Source organism: Poecile atricapillus, chromosome 1 (assembly GCF_030490865.1).
Source record: "Poecile atricapillus isolate bPoeAtr1 chromosome 1, bPoeAtr1.hap1, whole genome shotgun sequence".
Classification (NCBI taxonomy): Eukaryota; Metazoa; Chordata; class Aves; order Passeriformes; family Paridae; genus Poecile; species Poecile atricapillus.
Genome location: NC_081249.1, coordinates 83,284,467 through 83,302,151, shown reverse-complemented (window position 1 = coordinate 83,302,151; position 17,685 = coordinate 83,284,467). Strand labels below are relative to the sequence as shown.

Sequence of the window (17,685 nt, the reverse complement as noted above, 5' to 3'; positions counted from 1 at the left end):
GAAAAACTTGTTTCTTTTAATTAAAAATGCATACATATTGTACTTCCCTGATCCCTGATATTGCAACTTGTTCTTCCTTGTCTCTTTTTTTAGGGAATGTTTTGTTTGTTCTCAAATGCTGGATATGCTGGGTCAATGAACTGTTAATCCAGGAAGCAGAGCTGAGAGGAAAAACTGAGAAGACATTATGATGGCAAGCAGGAATGCAACACTTTCCCAGAAGTCTCTCATCTAGGGAAACATGCAAGAAAGCAACCTTTGTGACTCTTTAAACCACTGACTGTAACCTGGTCCAGGTTTGTCAGTGCCTGCTGAAAAAGACTTCTAGAACTTTAAAGCAGGCTACAAGACTGTCCTCAGCAGGATCCAAGATCTTCCCAGACACTTTACCAGCCCTACACACAGAACAAGATGATTGATCTAAGCTTCCTAACAGAGGAGGAACAAGAGGCAATAATGAAGGTGCTGCAACGGGATGCAGAGCTTAAAAGAACTGAAGAAGAGAGAGTCAGGTAAGGGATCTAGCAACCTCCTTGTCCTGGGAAGACTTAACACAGTTCCTGAACTTGTAGCTCAGGAGTAGATTAAAACAGCTGTTGCAGAGGCCCCCATATTCCTCAGTATATGTGGTTTGGAGATTTTTTTACTCTGGACTAGATTTGCCACAGTCTCTGGATTAAATACCTGTACCACACAAATGATTCATTACTGGCCAAAATTATTTTAGACCCTTGCAATTCCCTAAGGGACCAAGAGCACCCTGTACATATCTGCCTGGATACACATCTGCCTTGGTTTCCTCAGAAGAAGATTCAGTTTGCAAGTGTTAAAACCCCTGCAGACTAGACTAATTAATAGTAAACGAGGGACTTGGCTCAAAAGGAGTGCAAGCAGCCCCAACAAACCAAAATATGGTTGCAGTCAGCAAATATGTCTGAATGCTGAAGTTGTGCCTAAAATATGCGAAGCTGCAATATATTGGAGCTGCAGTCCAGAAGAAGTACCAACACCATGCCCCACTGCCAAGAAAAGTCCTTGCAATCCACAGATAAAGCAGAAAATTGCTCCTTAATTTCTTTGTGGTGTCACAGATGGAGCAATGTGTTGTTATTCTGGAGTGGTTTATGTGCTGGGAGGTTTTACTGGAGCTACTGTTAGGGCAACTGCTATGACTAGAAAGGCATGCATGGAAAGTAGTATTTCTCAGATGGCTCTGAGAAAGCTGTCTATCTACACAGGTATAAATAGCAGTCAAATAGTTGCTTCAGCTGATATAGATAGTGCCTGCTCAAGAGTGAGGATTTTGGTGGGCATTAGGGTTTTTTTCCAGTGTGAAGGAAATTATGAATTACAAGGTACACAAAATAATATGTGGACAGATAATGAAAAATGGAGCCTGAGGTGCTGAAAACTCCAAGTGCTATAACAGAGACAAATTTTTACAGGCCTCAGTGAAGGCAGGATTTTCTCTCACTGATTTGGTAATCTTCTCTAAGATTCCTTCTCGTTGTGATGTTCCTCATGAAGTAATGTATTTCCAATTTAAATTATTTGAAACTCTTCCAACCATGATGCATCTCTGATGCTTCTATGCTACTGAGAAAGATTTTTCTCTTTTTTTGATAAATGTCCTTGGTGTAGGCATACCCTATATCCTGCAAAGGAAAAGGCAGCCTGACTCTCTCCCTAAGAGCAGCATTCCTTTTGCCGAATATGCTTGTGCAGCCCTGGGCTTCTTTGATCAGCAAGTGGTCAGCATTTTGCTGAGTTATTCCACTTGCTTCTTTTAAGAGCAATAAAGTGTAGACCAGTAGCTTCTCCTTAAAAAGACTTTTCCTCTCAAAGCAATTGCTTTGCTGAAGGTAAAATCATTACAGGTGCTGTTCCAAGTTCCTGCCCCCATCTTAATGCAGCCTAAGTAAGTATTTTCACCACACAGTTTTATCTTCTGCTTCAAAAAGCAGTAAGCTGACCTTTTTTGTAACAAAATAGGCATTTTAGTTACTGAAGGTAGAAAACCACTGTTTTTAGTCATGGAATGTTATATCAGTGCCAGGTCTGAAAGCATTCTGGGTAAGTAATTGTAGATGAGAGTTTGAAAACAACATCTAGAGAAGGGAACCCTTCTTGGAACAGAAATTCAAAAAAGCCATTCTCAGTAGTGGTTTGAAAGGACTGACAGCAAGTATTTTTGTCCCTGTAGCTTTACTTTTGCCATTTATAATTCTAGTTCAAGAGGGTGTGGTGGAAAATGCAGGTTGTAGCAGCCTGTAATCAGCATGTTTGCTGCTACAATAAAAAGTCTCTTCTGGTTTCTAAATATTACAACTTCTGAGAAGCTGGAAGCTTACATATGAAATGGATTTTTCTGCCTAATTGTGGCACATGAAGCTTGCTTTTCATATCTTATATATATTAAAACACTACTTGAATTATATCTCCAGCCAAGGAGATACAATATTTTAGTCTGGCTTCTATAGCCCTGCACAGCTGGAAGACTCTAAGAGCTGGAATCAACTGTCATCATACAAACATCAGACAACATGTTATTTATATGTGTGTATAATGGAAGTCTTTTCCTCTCCAGAAGAAGTTCTCAGGTTTGAAGGGTGTTCTGATAATCTGTGTCCTGTTCTTGGAGCATGGATGACTTGGTAACATGACAAAATCCTCTTTGAGCCACTTCCTAGTGGAATTTTACAAATCACCTAATAGAGTCTCTTCCCTGCTAACAGTTCCTAGTACTGCTAATCTAATAAAACTGCTCTGATTAGACTGGCCCATGCAGCCTTCTTAAGGCACTCTGCTTTAATTCTTGGTTTGTTAAGGGCTGTAATAGGTGTTTTCCCATCTTGTGTCTTCTTTTATGTTGGTTTGAATCAGCATGATTAGTTTTAGGTTACAGCAGTGCTTTGGGAACAGCATACCTGCTTCTTCCTTCACCTCTGCTGAGGTTTGTCTCAAAGGAAAGAGGATATTGATGCTCTCATTGGCAAAGGGGTGAAGAAGAAATATCAGATGACAAGAGGGTGTGATGCACGGAAAGCAAAAGACACTGTATGCTTTTTTAATTCCCAGTGTAAGAAGATGCTTCTCTTTCTTTCCTTATACTAGGAGCTGCAGCAGGTCACTCAATGGCAGTGTTGCTGGGGATAAGGCAAAGGCATAAAACAAGAGTCAGGTGACAGTTTATCAAGACTAGAAGCTGTTTATCAGCGTATTACTAAATTATTTTGGTTTTATCATCATTCGTGTCCAGGAATCTCTGATATGCCCTGCTCCAGCACTGAACAAATCAGTGGGCTACGTGCACAACTGAATGTCCTGGCAGTAGCTTCAACATAACCCCTAACTCCTTTTACAGATGCATAGTTCAGAATTAACTTAACTTTGAGCCCCTTCTGGAGACAGTAATGTGAGCAGAAATATCTCTGTCTGATCCGAAGTTGTGGAGTGTGGTTGGATGACTCTACTGTGGTTCGAGTAGCTGGTCCTGGCCCCAGCATGTCTAAGGCAGAAAGATGTTGTGGTCACCTTTGTGACAGGGTTCCCTGCTGTGGCGATCAGCCCTTCCCAGCAGAATCCCCTAGCAGTGCTCCTGTGGGCTGTGCTTGGGATTGTTTGCTCCTTGTGTAAACTGAAGGAGGTTAATGATAGGGGAAGTTCTGATGTGGAGTTGCTTGTGTGGTGGGTGGGGACTGCTGTGTGCCAAACCCCTTTGGTACATTAATCGGTGTGGCATTGTGAAAATAGAGAAAGCTTCAGGGGTCTGATTCTGCTGGGAATGTGTGCCTGTTGAAAGCCTATTGTAAATGTTATTTTGACTGACTAGCTCTAACAGATATCCTTTGCAGTTGCTTTTCAAGGCAGGGTATTGATAGTAGACTTACCATACACAGACTTCTGAACAAGCATAAAATGGAAGAATATGCATTACTACAAACAGAATTGGCTTGGTTTTATATGTATCCAGCTACTTCTAACTCTCAGAAATCTTGTCTAGAGAGACCCCAAAAGCAAGAATAAGAGGTGTTGCTTATGAGGAATTGTGATGACAGGGATGGGGAAAGGTTGCATAATTCCATAGGTCTGCTTTTTTTCTAGTATAGCCCTCAAACAGTTCAAAATGATATTACTCTGTTGTTTAAACCAATTAAATAGTAACTGATGGGCTTTTTTTGGGTTTTAGGGTTTTTATAAAATCGTGTGTAGCTGCCATGCAAAAGATAGCTTACTTGCAATTTTGATTGCCCACTGCAAATATTTTGGGTGTAGCTCTCAAACAAATGTCAGAACAGACTTTCTTCCTATACCTTATACAGATATTTGCAGACTAAAGAGGCATGCTCATATAATGTGCACTGTTTAAACAATTACTGCTTTGTCCTGTAAACTTTTTGTATTTGTTTCCTACTCTCAAAGAAGAAAAAGGAACCTAATCCACAAGTCTGGCTCATAATGCCTAGTCTAATATAATTTTACTCCTGTTCTTGCATAAGTGATACCACAAAAAGTTTGTCTTCTCTGTGTTCAGAAAGTGACCCAGAACCTAAATAATTTGTCTTTTTGTTAGTTTGTGATTTGTTGTTATGTTGGCAGCAAATAGAGTTGATAAAATTCATCAAAATTCTCTTTCCTTTCAACTTCTCCACTTACTTGGTATTCCATTTGCAGAAGGGAGGTTTTGGAAGTTAATTTGTAGATAAGGTGTGGTAATATCAGGATTTTTAAAGGCTTTATTTTGCTATTGTATTCTAGGGTGCTTTTTCCATATGTTCAGATTAGGGTGTGTGGGACAGTAATGTCTGTCTTTGAGGCAAACACAGACCTTGATCTAAATACTCCTTCATTCATCATGAGGAGTCTCAGAGTATGCTGGCACCACACAGATTGTCCTGTCTGAAAAGCTCAGCTGAAGCTGTCAACTGGGGTATAAGGCAATCAAATAATGTATTAAGGTGTCAGTAGTCACATCTTGCAAATTCTCTGGTGATTTGTAATGTAGTCTATGAATAAGGCAGGTGCCGAAGAGGGAATTGAGACACTGAGGAGGTGTAGATCAAGTTTTAGATACAGGTATGTATTGCTAGATACTCTTTTTTCAAAAACAGGGATGAGTTGTTACCTCTTTGCTCATGCAATGACCTGTTACAGTAGCCTACAAAGCATAGGATAAACCATTCTGGATTTGGTGATAAGAAGGCTGACAGGGAGTGATTATATCAGAGCAGATTTCCTGCCTTACTGTGATACCATATGATCTGGCCTATTATCAGATGTTCCAGACATGGAGAGGAACAACCCAATTAATCCATGCATAGATTTTCTGTTTGCCTGCAGAGTAGTGGACAGTTGGTTTGTATTCTGTTCAGTGCAATCTTCATGTACTTACTGCCCTAGGGGAGAAGACAAATTTTCCATCTTGCCATAAAACATTTCACCTTGGCATAGTGGAAACATCATATTAAATAATGGGAACTCAGTGTTATTCAGTCCAAAATCCTCTTTTAAATTTCCTTTTAACTATGTACGCTTACTTTCTTGAGTTTAAAGTTCCTCTAGGGGAAATGGGCACTAGCTTCATTATAGCTTTAGCCTGTTCCCCCTTGAAAAACGGCAGTATAAGCTTACTGGCATTTTAACAGAGCACAGAGGGACTCCAAAATACATACTTGTATCATACATAAAGCTCTTGCTGCATTTTCTCCTAATTGCAAATTGGCAACTGAGCCTGCAATCTGATTCTTAATCTGGATGTTTACTAGCTCTTTGATCACCAGGAGAAACATTTAATGGCAACTTGGTCAGCCTCTTTGTTAACTGGGGAGATGGCACAGAATCGGTTGCTGGCTTCTAGTCCTGTTGTGGTTTGCTGGGAGGCTGACATAACTGTGGAAAACCATGGCTGCAGTCTGATTCTCCACAGTTCCTTTCAAGGTAAACCACAGTCTGTGTCTAATTCCTAGCAGTCAAACAGGCCAACATGGTACAAGCAGTTTGATATTACTGCTAAGACCTCCTGGCAAATCTTGAGAATTCAAGATTTGTAAATCTTTTGTAGAACTTCCCATTTGTTGCAAAAATGGCTATGGGCATTACAAGTCTATGATGTATTGGTGAACGCAGGAGGCTTAAAAACTTTTTTTGTTGTCAAAACCTAGAACTAATTGTCTTTCTGATAATGGATAATTAAAAAAAAATCTATTTCTTTTGTTTTGTGGCTGGAGAAAGCCTGGAAATAGCTTTAATACTTAGGTTTTTCTAATTTCCTCAAAAAAAATGGGACTGACAGGCTAAACACCTCTCTTGAAAAGGTGAGTAAACCAAGCTTACTCTGAGGTGAGGTAGTAAAAGTCTGTTGTAAATTAGGTGCTGTGAGCATCTGTCAGTTCTCACCATACAAACCATATCAGGCAGCCAGGTCACTTGTAAAGGAACTTCTGTGTAAATTGAGAGCACATTTATACCTTTGTTAGCAAGCATAATTCATTTTTAGTTCTCAAAGTCTAGAAGGCCTGTTGAGCTGGTGGAGTTAAGGTACACTAACTCCCATAGGCAGCAAGCAGAAGTGGGAGCAGAATGCTTGACTTTCACTTCCAAACAAAATGAGAGCTGCATTGGCCAGGTGACATATATTGAGTCTAGAGCTATGGCAGATCCCTGTCTCTGTCTGGTTATGTTAAGTGGTCTGAGAGTCCTGCAGGCAGGTAAGCAGGCTGCAACAGCTGAGGGGTCTGCGGTCCTGTCCCCTTCCACAGCTCAGCTGAGCTTCCGCTGCTCTGAGCTGACTTGTAAAGGTTTCCAACCACACCCCAGTTTCAGTGGCTGAATACCAAGGGGAGAGGGGTGAGCAGTGTCTGGGGTTAAAGGATTGAATCAAACAGGGTGAGGACATTGAATACTTGTCCTGTGACTCAGTACCGCCTGCTAGAGAACCTCCCTTGGCATATGTTGTCATACTGTCCCAGAGCACTTGCTGCGGTCAGAGCTCTGCTTCCCTGCAGGCTCTACAAACAGCTGAAAAGGCAGTCCCTAGCCCTAAGGGGCATCACTTCTGAGAAGACAAATAACACGTGTGAAAGAAGGTGAAAGGGAGAAGCAGTCACCTGTATAAAAAATTTCTGTGTTCTACATTTCCATTTTTCCTGCTGGCTGCATTTATAAACTGAGTAATATATTTGCTGGAGGACAAAGGGAAGCTACTGCTATGTTCCTGCTTCAACTTAGAACACCTGCTTAGGAAAGGTACATATTTTGGCCCTTAGAGAAGCACAGAGGGAGGGAGAAATTTTAAATAACCCTGTAATACTATGGACTGTTAAATCTTGGAGTTAAAAATGCCAGTGGTGGCATCAACGTCTGGCAGCGTCAACTCTAGTAGATTTGAGGCACCCCTAGGAGGGACTGATTTTTGTCAGTACTTTCAAAATGAAGCTTTAAGTACTCTAATTCTGATATACCTGATGCATTCAATTAAGGCTTTTTTCTTATCTGGCTGTACAAATATGAAAGAGAAGTTGATTGGCAGATGAGAATGGTCTGTCTTTGTGTGAGGGTTGGGACTGACCCATTGTCCCTTCTCTGCTGTCAATGACTATCACTGTCTATTGATGTCAATGACTATCGTGACAGTCAAATCTGCAGCCTATAATAAAAGGCCTGTCATCAGAGTTAATTGATTGTACCAGAAGATCTGTCCCCTAAACCCATGAGAAATGTCACACTCTGGTGAACTTCCTTAGGGTTGAGCTAGATGTTTAGATCTTTAAAGGTCCCTCCCAACCCAACCCATTCAGGGCTGTCCATCAGGCCTGTAAGAGACAGCACCATTCCACAGCAATGTGGACTATGCTTAGCCTTCAAGTCTCAGTAAATGGATCTTACTTGATTTCTCCCTTGGGCTCAGTTGTTAGCTTGTTTTGTTGAAGGAAAGGACATATAGGAGAAGGAAGATGAAGCGTGACTTGCTTTTTTTTTTGTTTAAGTGCTATCTAAATCTGTGTGGTAACTTTCCTGATCTGCAGGTTAGTCTCCAGGCCATATGTATGCATATGCCTAATATGTTACATGCCTAACAAGGAAAAAAAAACCCAACCTCTGAAATTGCCCACAGCAATTACTTATTTTGTTAAAGCACACCTCACAAAACCAGGAAAACCCTGAAGCTGGAAAACAAATTCTTAAAAATTTGTCTCCCAGTTTTTAAAATGGCTGCAGTTCGCATGATGGATATATGCAGATTAATAAAATAAATGGCACAAACTTATTTTTTTGTTTCTTCCATGTGATTATGTTTGTCTTTGTAACTCATTGTATTCATATAAGGATTTTTGTGTAATTTATAGAAAAAATGGTACCATGCTTCCAGTACACATTTGGAGTGTGTGTCTAAAAGCAGTGCCAAAAGAAACCCTGAAAAAGCATCTCTGAGCCCCAAAATAGCCATGCTCTTAATTTTGCTAGAGACTTTTTATGTTGTTCTACTAGCTTATCACAGTTTTAATCTTGGAAAACTGGCCTTTGAAGGCAGGAAGTCAAGATCTGCAGTTACTGGAGACTTCTCTAGTCCTTGAATGTTTATTATAGCAAAGCTGGTAATTTTTTTTAGAGTTACCCTGAGAGCATAGGCTGAAGTAATAAGGCTGAGGCTCTTCCCTTTCCAGCTCATCATAACTAAATAAGGAGTGTAACAGGTGAGAAGATGGAAATAGCATATGGAGACAGTGTTTTAAAAAAATCAACCAAAAAAACCCACACCCCTGCTCCCCAAAACAAAAAACAAGCAACCAAAAAAGTCTGACTCTTTTTTTCTGTTCACATAGGTAGGTATGTGAAGTATGTTTATATCTCATTTATTAACTTTTCTCTTCCTCAGGCATTTACCAGAAAAAGTCAAAGACCATGTTCAGCTAAAGAATATGAGTGGGCAGTGGTTTTATGAGGCCAAGTCAAAGAGGCACAGGGATAAGATCCATGGAGCAGACATTATCAGAGCTTCCATGCGCAGGAAACCTGCCACCATTGGTAAGCATTTGATTTGTACTTTATTTTGGAAAGGCTGGCTCTTACTTTGCTAACCTTAGACAATGTTGTCTGTGAAATTTAAGAATACTGGTGTCTCTACAAGTGGAAAGTGATGCAAAAAAGAGACTTCCAGTGTAATTTACACTGTAAGCTTTCCTCTCTCACAGTGCTCTATATTAAAGAGTGGTGACTGCTAACAGAAGGGACTGGTTTGTGTTTGTGTAGGATTAAAAGCTCTCTGCACTCTTGGACTCATTTTCATTTCCATTTCTATGTCCCTGTGAGATACTTAGGAACATGCAAAGAATCCGAGATTGAGGAAATTGCTCTTTAACGTGGATTTCCAAGATTTCAGGGCTTGGTTTGAGACCTTTGAGGCTTAATGGCAGGCATCACAAGCTAGAGATAGTGGTTACAACTGACTGAAATATATGTACTGAAAGCTCTGGCAGCTGCAACTGGCATCTTGTCCAGGTGAGCTTTAAGTGCACCCAGGATGCCTGTGCTGTGGTGGGTGCCCTGGTCAACATTAACTTTATCCCTCAGACAGAGGGAGTGAGCAGTCAATCTGTATTCACAAGAACATATTATATAATATCCAGGATTTTGTAGACCCCCCATTATAAATCTCTTGGCATCTGACTTTTAATCTGGAGTGTCCTGGTCTATTTTATCATTCTTCCTATAGAAAGTGATTTATTTCTTAGCAAAACTGACCTACATCCCCTTTTAACCTCCTCAAGTTGTACTAGGTCCTTTTGATTTAGAAGGGCAAGACTTACATTATTCTTACCAGACTGTACTGATGTTTGTACTATTTAGCTTTTTTAGTTCTATCAAGGGATTTTGCTTTGTGCTAGTGAAGCAAGTAAGATACTTCCTTCCATACTGTGACTGGACTAGTGTGTTGTTTTCTATGAGTTTTGTAACCATGAGTTACAAATAATATTGCACCTTCTCAATTGCTATATTTTCAGAGATGATTTTGAATAATGTCAGTTTAGTCAGTTTGAGGTTACTGCTCTGAGTTTTTAAGTTAAAAAGGTCTGAAACAGAAAAGAATGCAGAAAAAAAAAATAAAATCATAGGTGGTTAGTGTGGTGTGTTTGTCATTTTGGCTGGTTTTGTGCTTGAAGGTTGTGAAAATCAGCTGTAAAATTCTAGCTAAATTTCACAGTAACTTGTATCTTAAAGGAAAGTACTAAAAGCCATGCCATTTTAAAGGAAAGTTAATTAATCCCAGTCTTGTTATTTAAACAAAGGGACACGTTGGTACATTCAGAACTATGTACAATTGCTTGGTTTCAATGACTCATGAGATGGCAAGATATTTTTCCCTGCAGTTATAGATAGCAAAAGTGTGAATAAAAATCTTGCTTCTTTTTGCACACTGAGAAATTCTTCACTTCTAAACTGTTAGTGAAGTGGAAAAGGCATTAGAGGAAATAATGGAATGTTTTTGCTCTGAAAGGGATTATCAGAATAAGATTTTGTCCCACCCTAAAAAGAAATGCAAATGTATTTGCATTTGCTTAGTGAGGTGGGGCTTTTTGTTTGTTTGGGTTTTTTATATTACCTCTTTAACATCTTGTGGTAATTCTGTCCATAAAGGATTAACCACCTGTCTAAGTGAGTTATGACCAACTTCTAGTTTACTGCTTAGGAAGGGAATAATTGACTGGAATTCAACGTATTTTCAGTTTCCTATGGCTTAATCATTTTTGCTTCCTCAGGACACTGAGGATGAACTTTTCTTTGTCTAACTGCACGAACTGCAGGATTACTCTTTACCAGGGTTCTTGTATAAAACTCTTCCATATAAGATCACTTTAAGGTTTAAACCATGTATATCTGGTGTAGTAGAATGAAGTATCCAGAACAGTATTTTACATGTTTAGTAGCATTAAAAACGTGTTCTTTAGAAGGCACCAGATCTGTTTCTAAAAACAATTCAAGTATAGTGGCCTTTAGAAATAGCTGTAGGCCTAAATGCAACTTGCTACTTGTACTTCTGTCTTAAGAAATCTTGTATTAACATGTGGGAAACAGCAATATTGTTGCTTCATGTTTTAGCTGAAGTGGGTCAGAACAAAACAAGCAAAGCAAAGATCAGCTGGGTGAACAATGTTAATAAAGAAGGCTTCGTGCCACCAGATCTACATGGCATTGTGGAACATCAAGAAGAAGAGCAACAGAAAGCTAGTTTGAGGTAAGCTGTCTGTTTATCATGCTTAGAATGTATATATATGGACTAGTGAAACTTGGGAGCTGGAAGTTCCACCCAAAATACTGCACTTAGGTCTTATTTCAAAGGTCACCAAATGTTCCCTCAGAATTATACAAAAAATCTGTGCATGTGACAGACACATATGATGTATTGTTCTGCATTTAAATATAGAACAATTAACAGTCTTCAGCTTGCCTTTCTCAGAAAAAGCTGACAATCCAACATAGAATGGTCCCACACATGTTCTCATGTCACAATTTATTTTGGTTCCTTGAAGTGAGACCTGGATTTTCTAGTTAGAATGGCTGGCCATGATCAGTTCCCCTGCAGTCAGTAATAGGGGGGCCACAACCTCTGCATCTCTTCATTCAGTTATTTACTGAAACCATTCTATCAATTAAGCCTGAATTTCAAACTTGGATTACAACATTATTGAGGTTAGAAAAATCTGTAAAATCAAGTCCAACCATTAACCCAGCACTGCCAAGGCCAGCACTAAACCATATTCCCAAGTGCCACATCCACATGTTTTGAACACTTTGTATCGCATGAAGAATTGGAGACTAATTGCTGTTTAGAACTTTCCAAATTATTTGGCATATAGTTTAAGGCTTCTGAGACCTTTTAAGAAGACCAAACATATTTCAGATGGAAATAACTAGAATCTTTAGATAGCTGCTGAAAATTAGTCAGATTCTACCAAGGAAAGTAAATGTCTTTCTGGAATGGAGAAGTTTCCTTTCAGAGTTAGATAAGACAGTCATCCTTGGTATGCCTGAATTACTACAGTTGTCAGGAGAGCTGGATCATAAGTAGTTTCTGAACTAAAATGGATTTCGTATAAAATCACTTTATCTCAAATCTGTAAACATCCCAAACAGCTTTATTTTGCTTTGAAATATGAAAATTTTAAAATTAATTAATTAAATTAAATTAAATTAAAACTTTAAAATGAATTAATTTCTGAAACAGAGATGTCTTCTCTTTAAAATACGTCCATGTAATTCATTGGCTGTGTTAAAAACTTTTAAAAAGCCTACATTTGAGAAGGAAAGTGCTGAAACACTGGAGTCAGAGCAGGTGAAAGTGAAATATCTTAAAATGGCCAGATTCCACAACACACTGAGGAAACAAGAGCCAGGGTGTAACCCAGGTAGTTACTGTTTGTACTTATGGTGAATAGAGTGAGGTAAAAGAAGTTACTTCTATGGGGAACTGTTTTACTTCTGGTTGTGCCATTGATCAGCCCTGCAACCTCTCACTTTCTTGTCTGTCTTCTAAGTTCTTCTCTGTACATCATCTGTTTTTTCTTTGCAGTAAGGCTTCTCCTACTATGCATTTATACAATACCTAGTAGCAATTGAACCTTTCACTTTCGTGATCTGCAGTCTGGGCACACACATTCATGGTGAATGGCAGCAAAGGTTGGTGTGAGTCCTAACAACTCTGGCTTGTGTTACTGGTCTTTGTTATATTTATTTTATCACTCAGTGAACTCAGAGGTGTTTGTTTTGACATCTAAAATTGTGCTGAAAAAGGTCAAATAAACTGCTTTGCTATAGACTCTCCAAAAATGAAGTCAAAATTTGTCAAAAAAAGATGACAGATTACTTATCACAAGACAGAGAGCTCTGTTTCCCCTCCCAACTGATGTTAACTGATGTGCTGACAGAGTTAGTTGTTACTAAACGTAGGTTTTTTTACAGGTGGCTTTTACATTCAGGGGTTTGCTGTGAAGTAATTTCTTTAAGAACACCAGAGGACATGCTGCTGTTTAATATATCTTTTAGAATATTTTACATATCATCTTGCACACCAGGAAAAGATGATGATACTTTTAAAGAAGTACAGCCTTATTATGCTATTATTTTAATTACAACTCTACACAAACTGTGTGTGATTGGTGAGGTATAATAGATTTCATAATATGCCAGAGCAAGCTCTTCAAAAATACATAGCAAGGTTTAAGAACATGTAGACAGTCTTTTTTAAAATGAGACCAACTTGATAGTGGTCTTCAAGTTGAAGTGATTTGATGACTTATTTCAGATCACACCCATGTAAAGCTTGATAATTATTTTCTAGGACTCTCTCCTGCCTTTTGCTCCAAATTGTACCAGAAGTTAATCAGCCTCCAGGGCTTGTTCATGTGTACTTGTACTTTCCTCAATAGCTCAAGATCTTCTCTCTAAAGCAAGCTTACACAGTCCAGTGATTTATGAGACTGTTGGAAATGGACCTTGGGAAGTGATATGTGGGCTGGCTGCTTACTTACATTGATTTTGCATAAATAACTTGATTAGATGCCTCAGATAATTTGTTTCTAGAATTTCAAAACCTACGGCAAGCAAATGTGGCAGGACTGTGAAATTCATGCTTATGATTTCAGTGTGGGCTTAATTCACTATAACTAGGGTTAGTCTACCCAATATTGCATGTGAGAAATTGCAGGATGCACCATATGCTTTTAAAATACTCTTTCTTTCTGTTCCCTTGATACTGGAATTTGAAAGAGACTGACCTTGCATAACTGTGGGCTTGTCTCTAATGGCAGAAGGAAACAATGGTGCAAAAGCAATAACCCCAGTAGCTGGGGTGGGAAGGGAGAGTCTACAAATATTTAATTTGGCTACTAAGATAATGGAGCCACAAGGAATTAATGGGATCTTCCTCTTAAAATGCAATAGTCTTAACACAGCTAAGAGGATGAAACAGAGTATCATTCTAGAATTTGGGATTGCATTAAAGGCAGTTCACAGTTTACAATGTCCAAATGCTACATGCTGTTCAAGCACTTGGACTTTTGAAACATTTTAAAGCGCTGCTTTTAGAATAAGATTGTGAGGTTTATGGGGTTTTTCTGTTTGGTTTTTTTTTTTTTTTTTCCCATTCCCCTTCTTTCTCTAAGAGTGTGCCTCAGACCAGCACTGACAGGCTTTGCATAAACTACAGAGCTGCTAACTTGAGGATTGGTTCCTGAAGCTATGTGACAACAAATTACTCAGAGTACTTTTGTTCTGGATCCTGTTCTTAAAGTAAAACAATTCTTACCGAGTGTAAACAAAGTTCAGTTCTGGTAGATCTGTTCGTAAACTGATAAGGATAAAATCCAATCCTGGGGCCAGTTCAACTACTGTTGAATCAGGGTGCTGCTATATTAGGTGGAGCAACAATATTCTTAAAATTAGTGGTGACCTTTATCTCCACCCCCAAATATCTAAATTCCATAATGAAGCTATGAATTATTTCTTTGAGTGTGATATCATTGTTAGAATTTTCTTGCATACCAGTGCCTTTACAGGCCAGGTGTATGAAGTGTTTTTGAAGGTGTAACCTTGAACAGAATGAGTTTTCCAGGGTGAGTCACACTGTCAATATTACCTCTCTCCAGTGATGCCATCTGTCTATATGCTGAATCTCAAAAAAAGGAGGGCTGTCTTTAAAATTAAGATTTGTAGGTTGTTTTCTTCCCTAGAAGAACCTAAGCTAGAAAGTATTCTTGATCAACATTGAGCAGGTGGCAAGTGGGGGTCCTGAAGTTCAGCAAGTGGAAAACCTGCACAAAATATCCCTGTCTTTTAAAATCCATGTATTGACAAGGTCTGCAAATCTGTAACCCCTTTCTCTAGCTTTGCTCCTGCCTCTTTGCCTTGTTGCCTCAGTCTGTATGGGACTTGGGTCTTCATTGTGGTCTTGGCACACCATTTTTCCAAGCTGAAGTGTAGAATTTTTAAAATCTTTTTTAATCTATCAATTTGGCCTTATACACTTTTAGATTAACCTTGTGAATGCAGCATATCTGGGAACTGTTTGTTCAGTTTTCTTATCTATATGGGTTGTAGGTAAACTCATTTTCAGACCCTTTGTTGTAAAACTTAGTTATAGGATCCTGGCTTTTGTTTTTTCTCTGTTTTGTTTTATTTAAGCCAGGGTTTGCAATATGTAATGCCAAGTTAATAATCTTTAATTATTCTCTGGTAAGTACAAAGAAGCATTGCATTAAAGATTGTGAGATTATGTTTCATTGAACACACACACACACAAAGTTACCTCTCCACCTGTAGAAGCTGCATTGAAGATGTCTTACCAGTTTCTTGCAGCCCAGGGTGCTTAACAGTATTTTCCTTGCTTAAAAGGAGTGAGGGTTGAAATATTTGGGACCTAAACCTTAAAAACAAAAATCATGATTGTTTTGTTCAGTAGTAGATGGTGCAGAGAAGACACAAAATGCAGGAGCATACAGGTATAGTGCTCTCAAAAACGAAAACACAAATGCTTTATAAAAGCAAGAATACAAACTCCATTTTCTGTAGTTTCTTTAGTATGTATGTCTATTTTCACACCTAAAAAATATATTAGAACTAAGGTTAAAAACCATAATGTGAAAGGGTATTTTGGAAAAGAAACTAGAAGTTGCAACATTTACTTCTTTAATTTTTCACCCCTGAGATAGATTCCAGTACAAGATCTGCTCACACCTTAACCCTCTCTCACTATTCATGGTGATGTATTTCTTTAAGGTGGTGTTGAATCAAGAGCAAGGAAGAGATATAGAAGTTTATAATTCAGATGGCAACTGGTATTTTTTTGCTAGTCTCATGTTCACACTGCTCACTGTGGTCATTTTATCTTCTCCATAATTATGTTTTACCTTTTGCAAAATATAAGTGATGTCACTGCTCAGACACACTTAGCAGTCCTGAGTATAGACTTTCAAGGGTAATTATCACAGTGTTTTAGGGTTTTTTTCTCCCCTGAACTTTGAGCTTAACTGTGCAACCTGGAGAAGATGGGAAAATTGTCCTTCCCTCAGGGGGGCAGACTGGTACCAATTACCAGGCTGGAGAGATATTTGTCAATGAAAGGAGATGAATCTGGAACTTGATGAAAGGTGGATGCTGTTTCTGTCCTAAGACACCTTGCGGCTCTCCTACTTACCACCCTTGAGCCTTTTCACACAAAACAAAGAGCATGGAGCAAAGAAATATTCCATTTTGGCATCTCTTTGTACATCTATATTGGAAAAACCATAGGAGTTGGTTTCCTTCCTAGACTGAGATATAAATTTTTTTTTGCTTCATACTCTTCTTCCACCTCAAAATCGTAAGTGTGTATCTTGGTTAATGCCGGTGTTTTCCATATAAAATTAGGATACTGAATATGGTTGTTATATGAAGACAATATTGAAATCCATGTCTAACTTCCATCTTCAAAAACCAAATACTTTTTCATATCTGAGATGTTCAGGTAAACTCAAATAGTAAAAATATGATTGGAAACAAAAAACCTTGCATCATTCTGCAAGTAGATGAAATATTTCTTGAGCTAATATAGGTGCTGTCTCTTCTAGCTATTTTAATTTCTCCATATCTGGGCTATATTTATATTACCACAAGTAATAACTTACTTCACTTATGCTATTAATCAAGAAAATTTATACATCTCAGTTGAAAGAATAGCTTATAAACTGTACCTCTGAGGGGATGTGTTGTCATCTATGGCATGTCACATCTTTGCTATAGTGGTGATGGTGTTCCTCTGTTTTTTCTGACTTTGACACTTTGCAAAGCTCTATTTTTTTAATCAGATTTTGACACTTTCCTTCACTTTGATTTTAATCCTAGAAGTACAAATGTAGGACAAGGATGGAGTTGGCAACACTGATATTTTTTGGAGAGTAGCTATGCTTAGTATATTTATAGTAAATATAAAATATATATTTACGCTTATTTTTTATAAAGCTTTCTCAGACATCTAAAATGTATCAAAAAAATGTGTTTTCTGTCATGCCAAGTAGAAGTTGTATTGAATTATTTAACAAGTAAATACATCTCTACAAGGAAAGAAAGCAGCAAGAGTATCCCCCTTGCTATAGGATTGAGAAGCTTTTCTTCTAAATGTGATGAGAGCAGACTAAATGGAAAACCTCAGGGGCCAAGTGTTTGTTTTAGTATTTATAAATGGATCTTTGTTCTGTTTTTTCAAAAAGGCATAATGTCCTGTTTACTGAAGTTGTTATATAATTTTCCTTTGCAGTTCTAAAGAAGCAAGCCCTGTGTTAAACAAACCAGAGGAAAGACCTGTGAAGGCAGCAGTCTCATCAGTAAGGGTATGGCTGATACTGAATATAGTGGAAATTATTTGCTTCATTGGTAAACATAAATAAAGCTTTGAGGAGGAACGATAATAATTTGTAAAAAAATGAGCATTTTTTTTTGTTTTGGACAGAGGTAATGAAAGCCACTAAAGGTTTAGCACTGAAGTGCTGCTACACCTATTATTGGTGGCTGTTCTTTCTTGGCATTATTTCCAGTCTGTTCAACTACTGAAAGTGATTGGCCTGCTCTGTTCTAATATCACAGAATTAGAGATAATTTTATTGAACTTGAAAGGACTTGGGAGTTTTCAAGTGTCTTTAAGTGGTGGCTTATCTC

At 38.4% G+C, this 17,685-nt stretch overlaps 1 protein-coding gene across 6 annotated transcripts in view; it reads left to right on the top strand.

The window, feature by feature from the left end:
• Positions 1-17,685, top strand: part of SYTL2 (synaptotagmin like 2) — a 52,067-nt gene that overhangs the window by 13,374 nt on the left and 21,008 nt on the right. For all 6 annotated transcript variants that reach the window (XM_058857546.1, XM_058857544.1, XM_058857527.1 and 3 more), the window contains exons 2-5: positions 94-512; positions 8,876-9,024; positions 11,098-11,233; positions 17,288-17,360. In XM_058857546.1, the coding sequence (XP_058713529.1) occupies positions 412-512; positions 8,876-9,024; positions 11,098-11,233; positions 17,288-17,360 (459 nt within the window). In that variant the 5' untranslated portion in view covers positions 94-411. The remainder of the gene's footprint in view (positions 1-93; positions 513-8,875; positions 9,025-11,097; positions 11,234-17,287; positions 17,361-17,685) is intronic.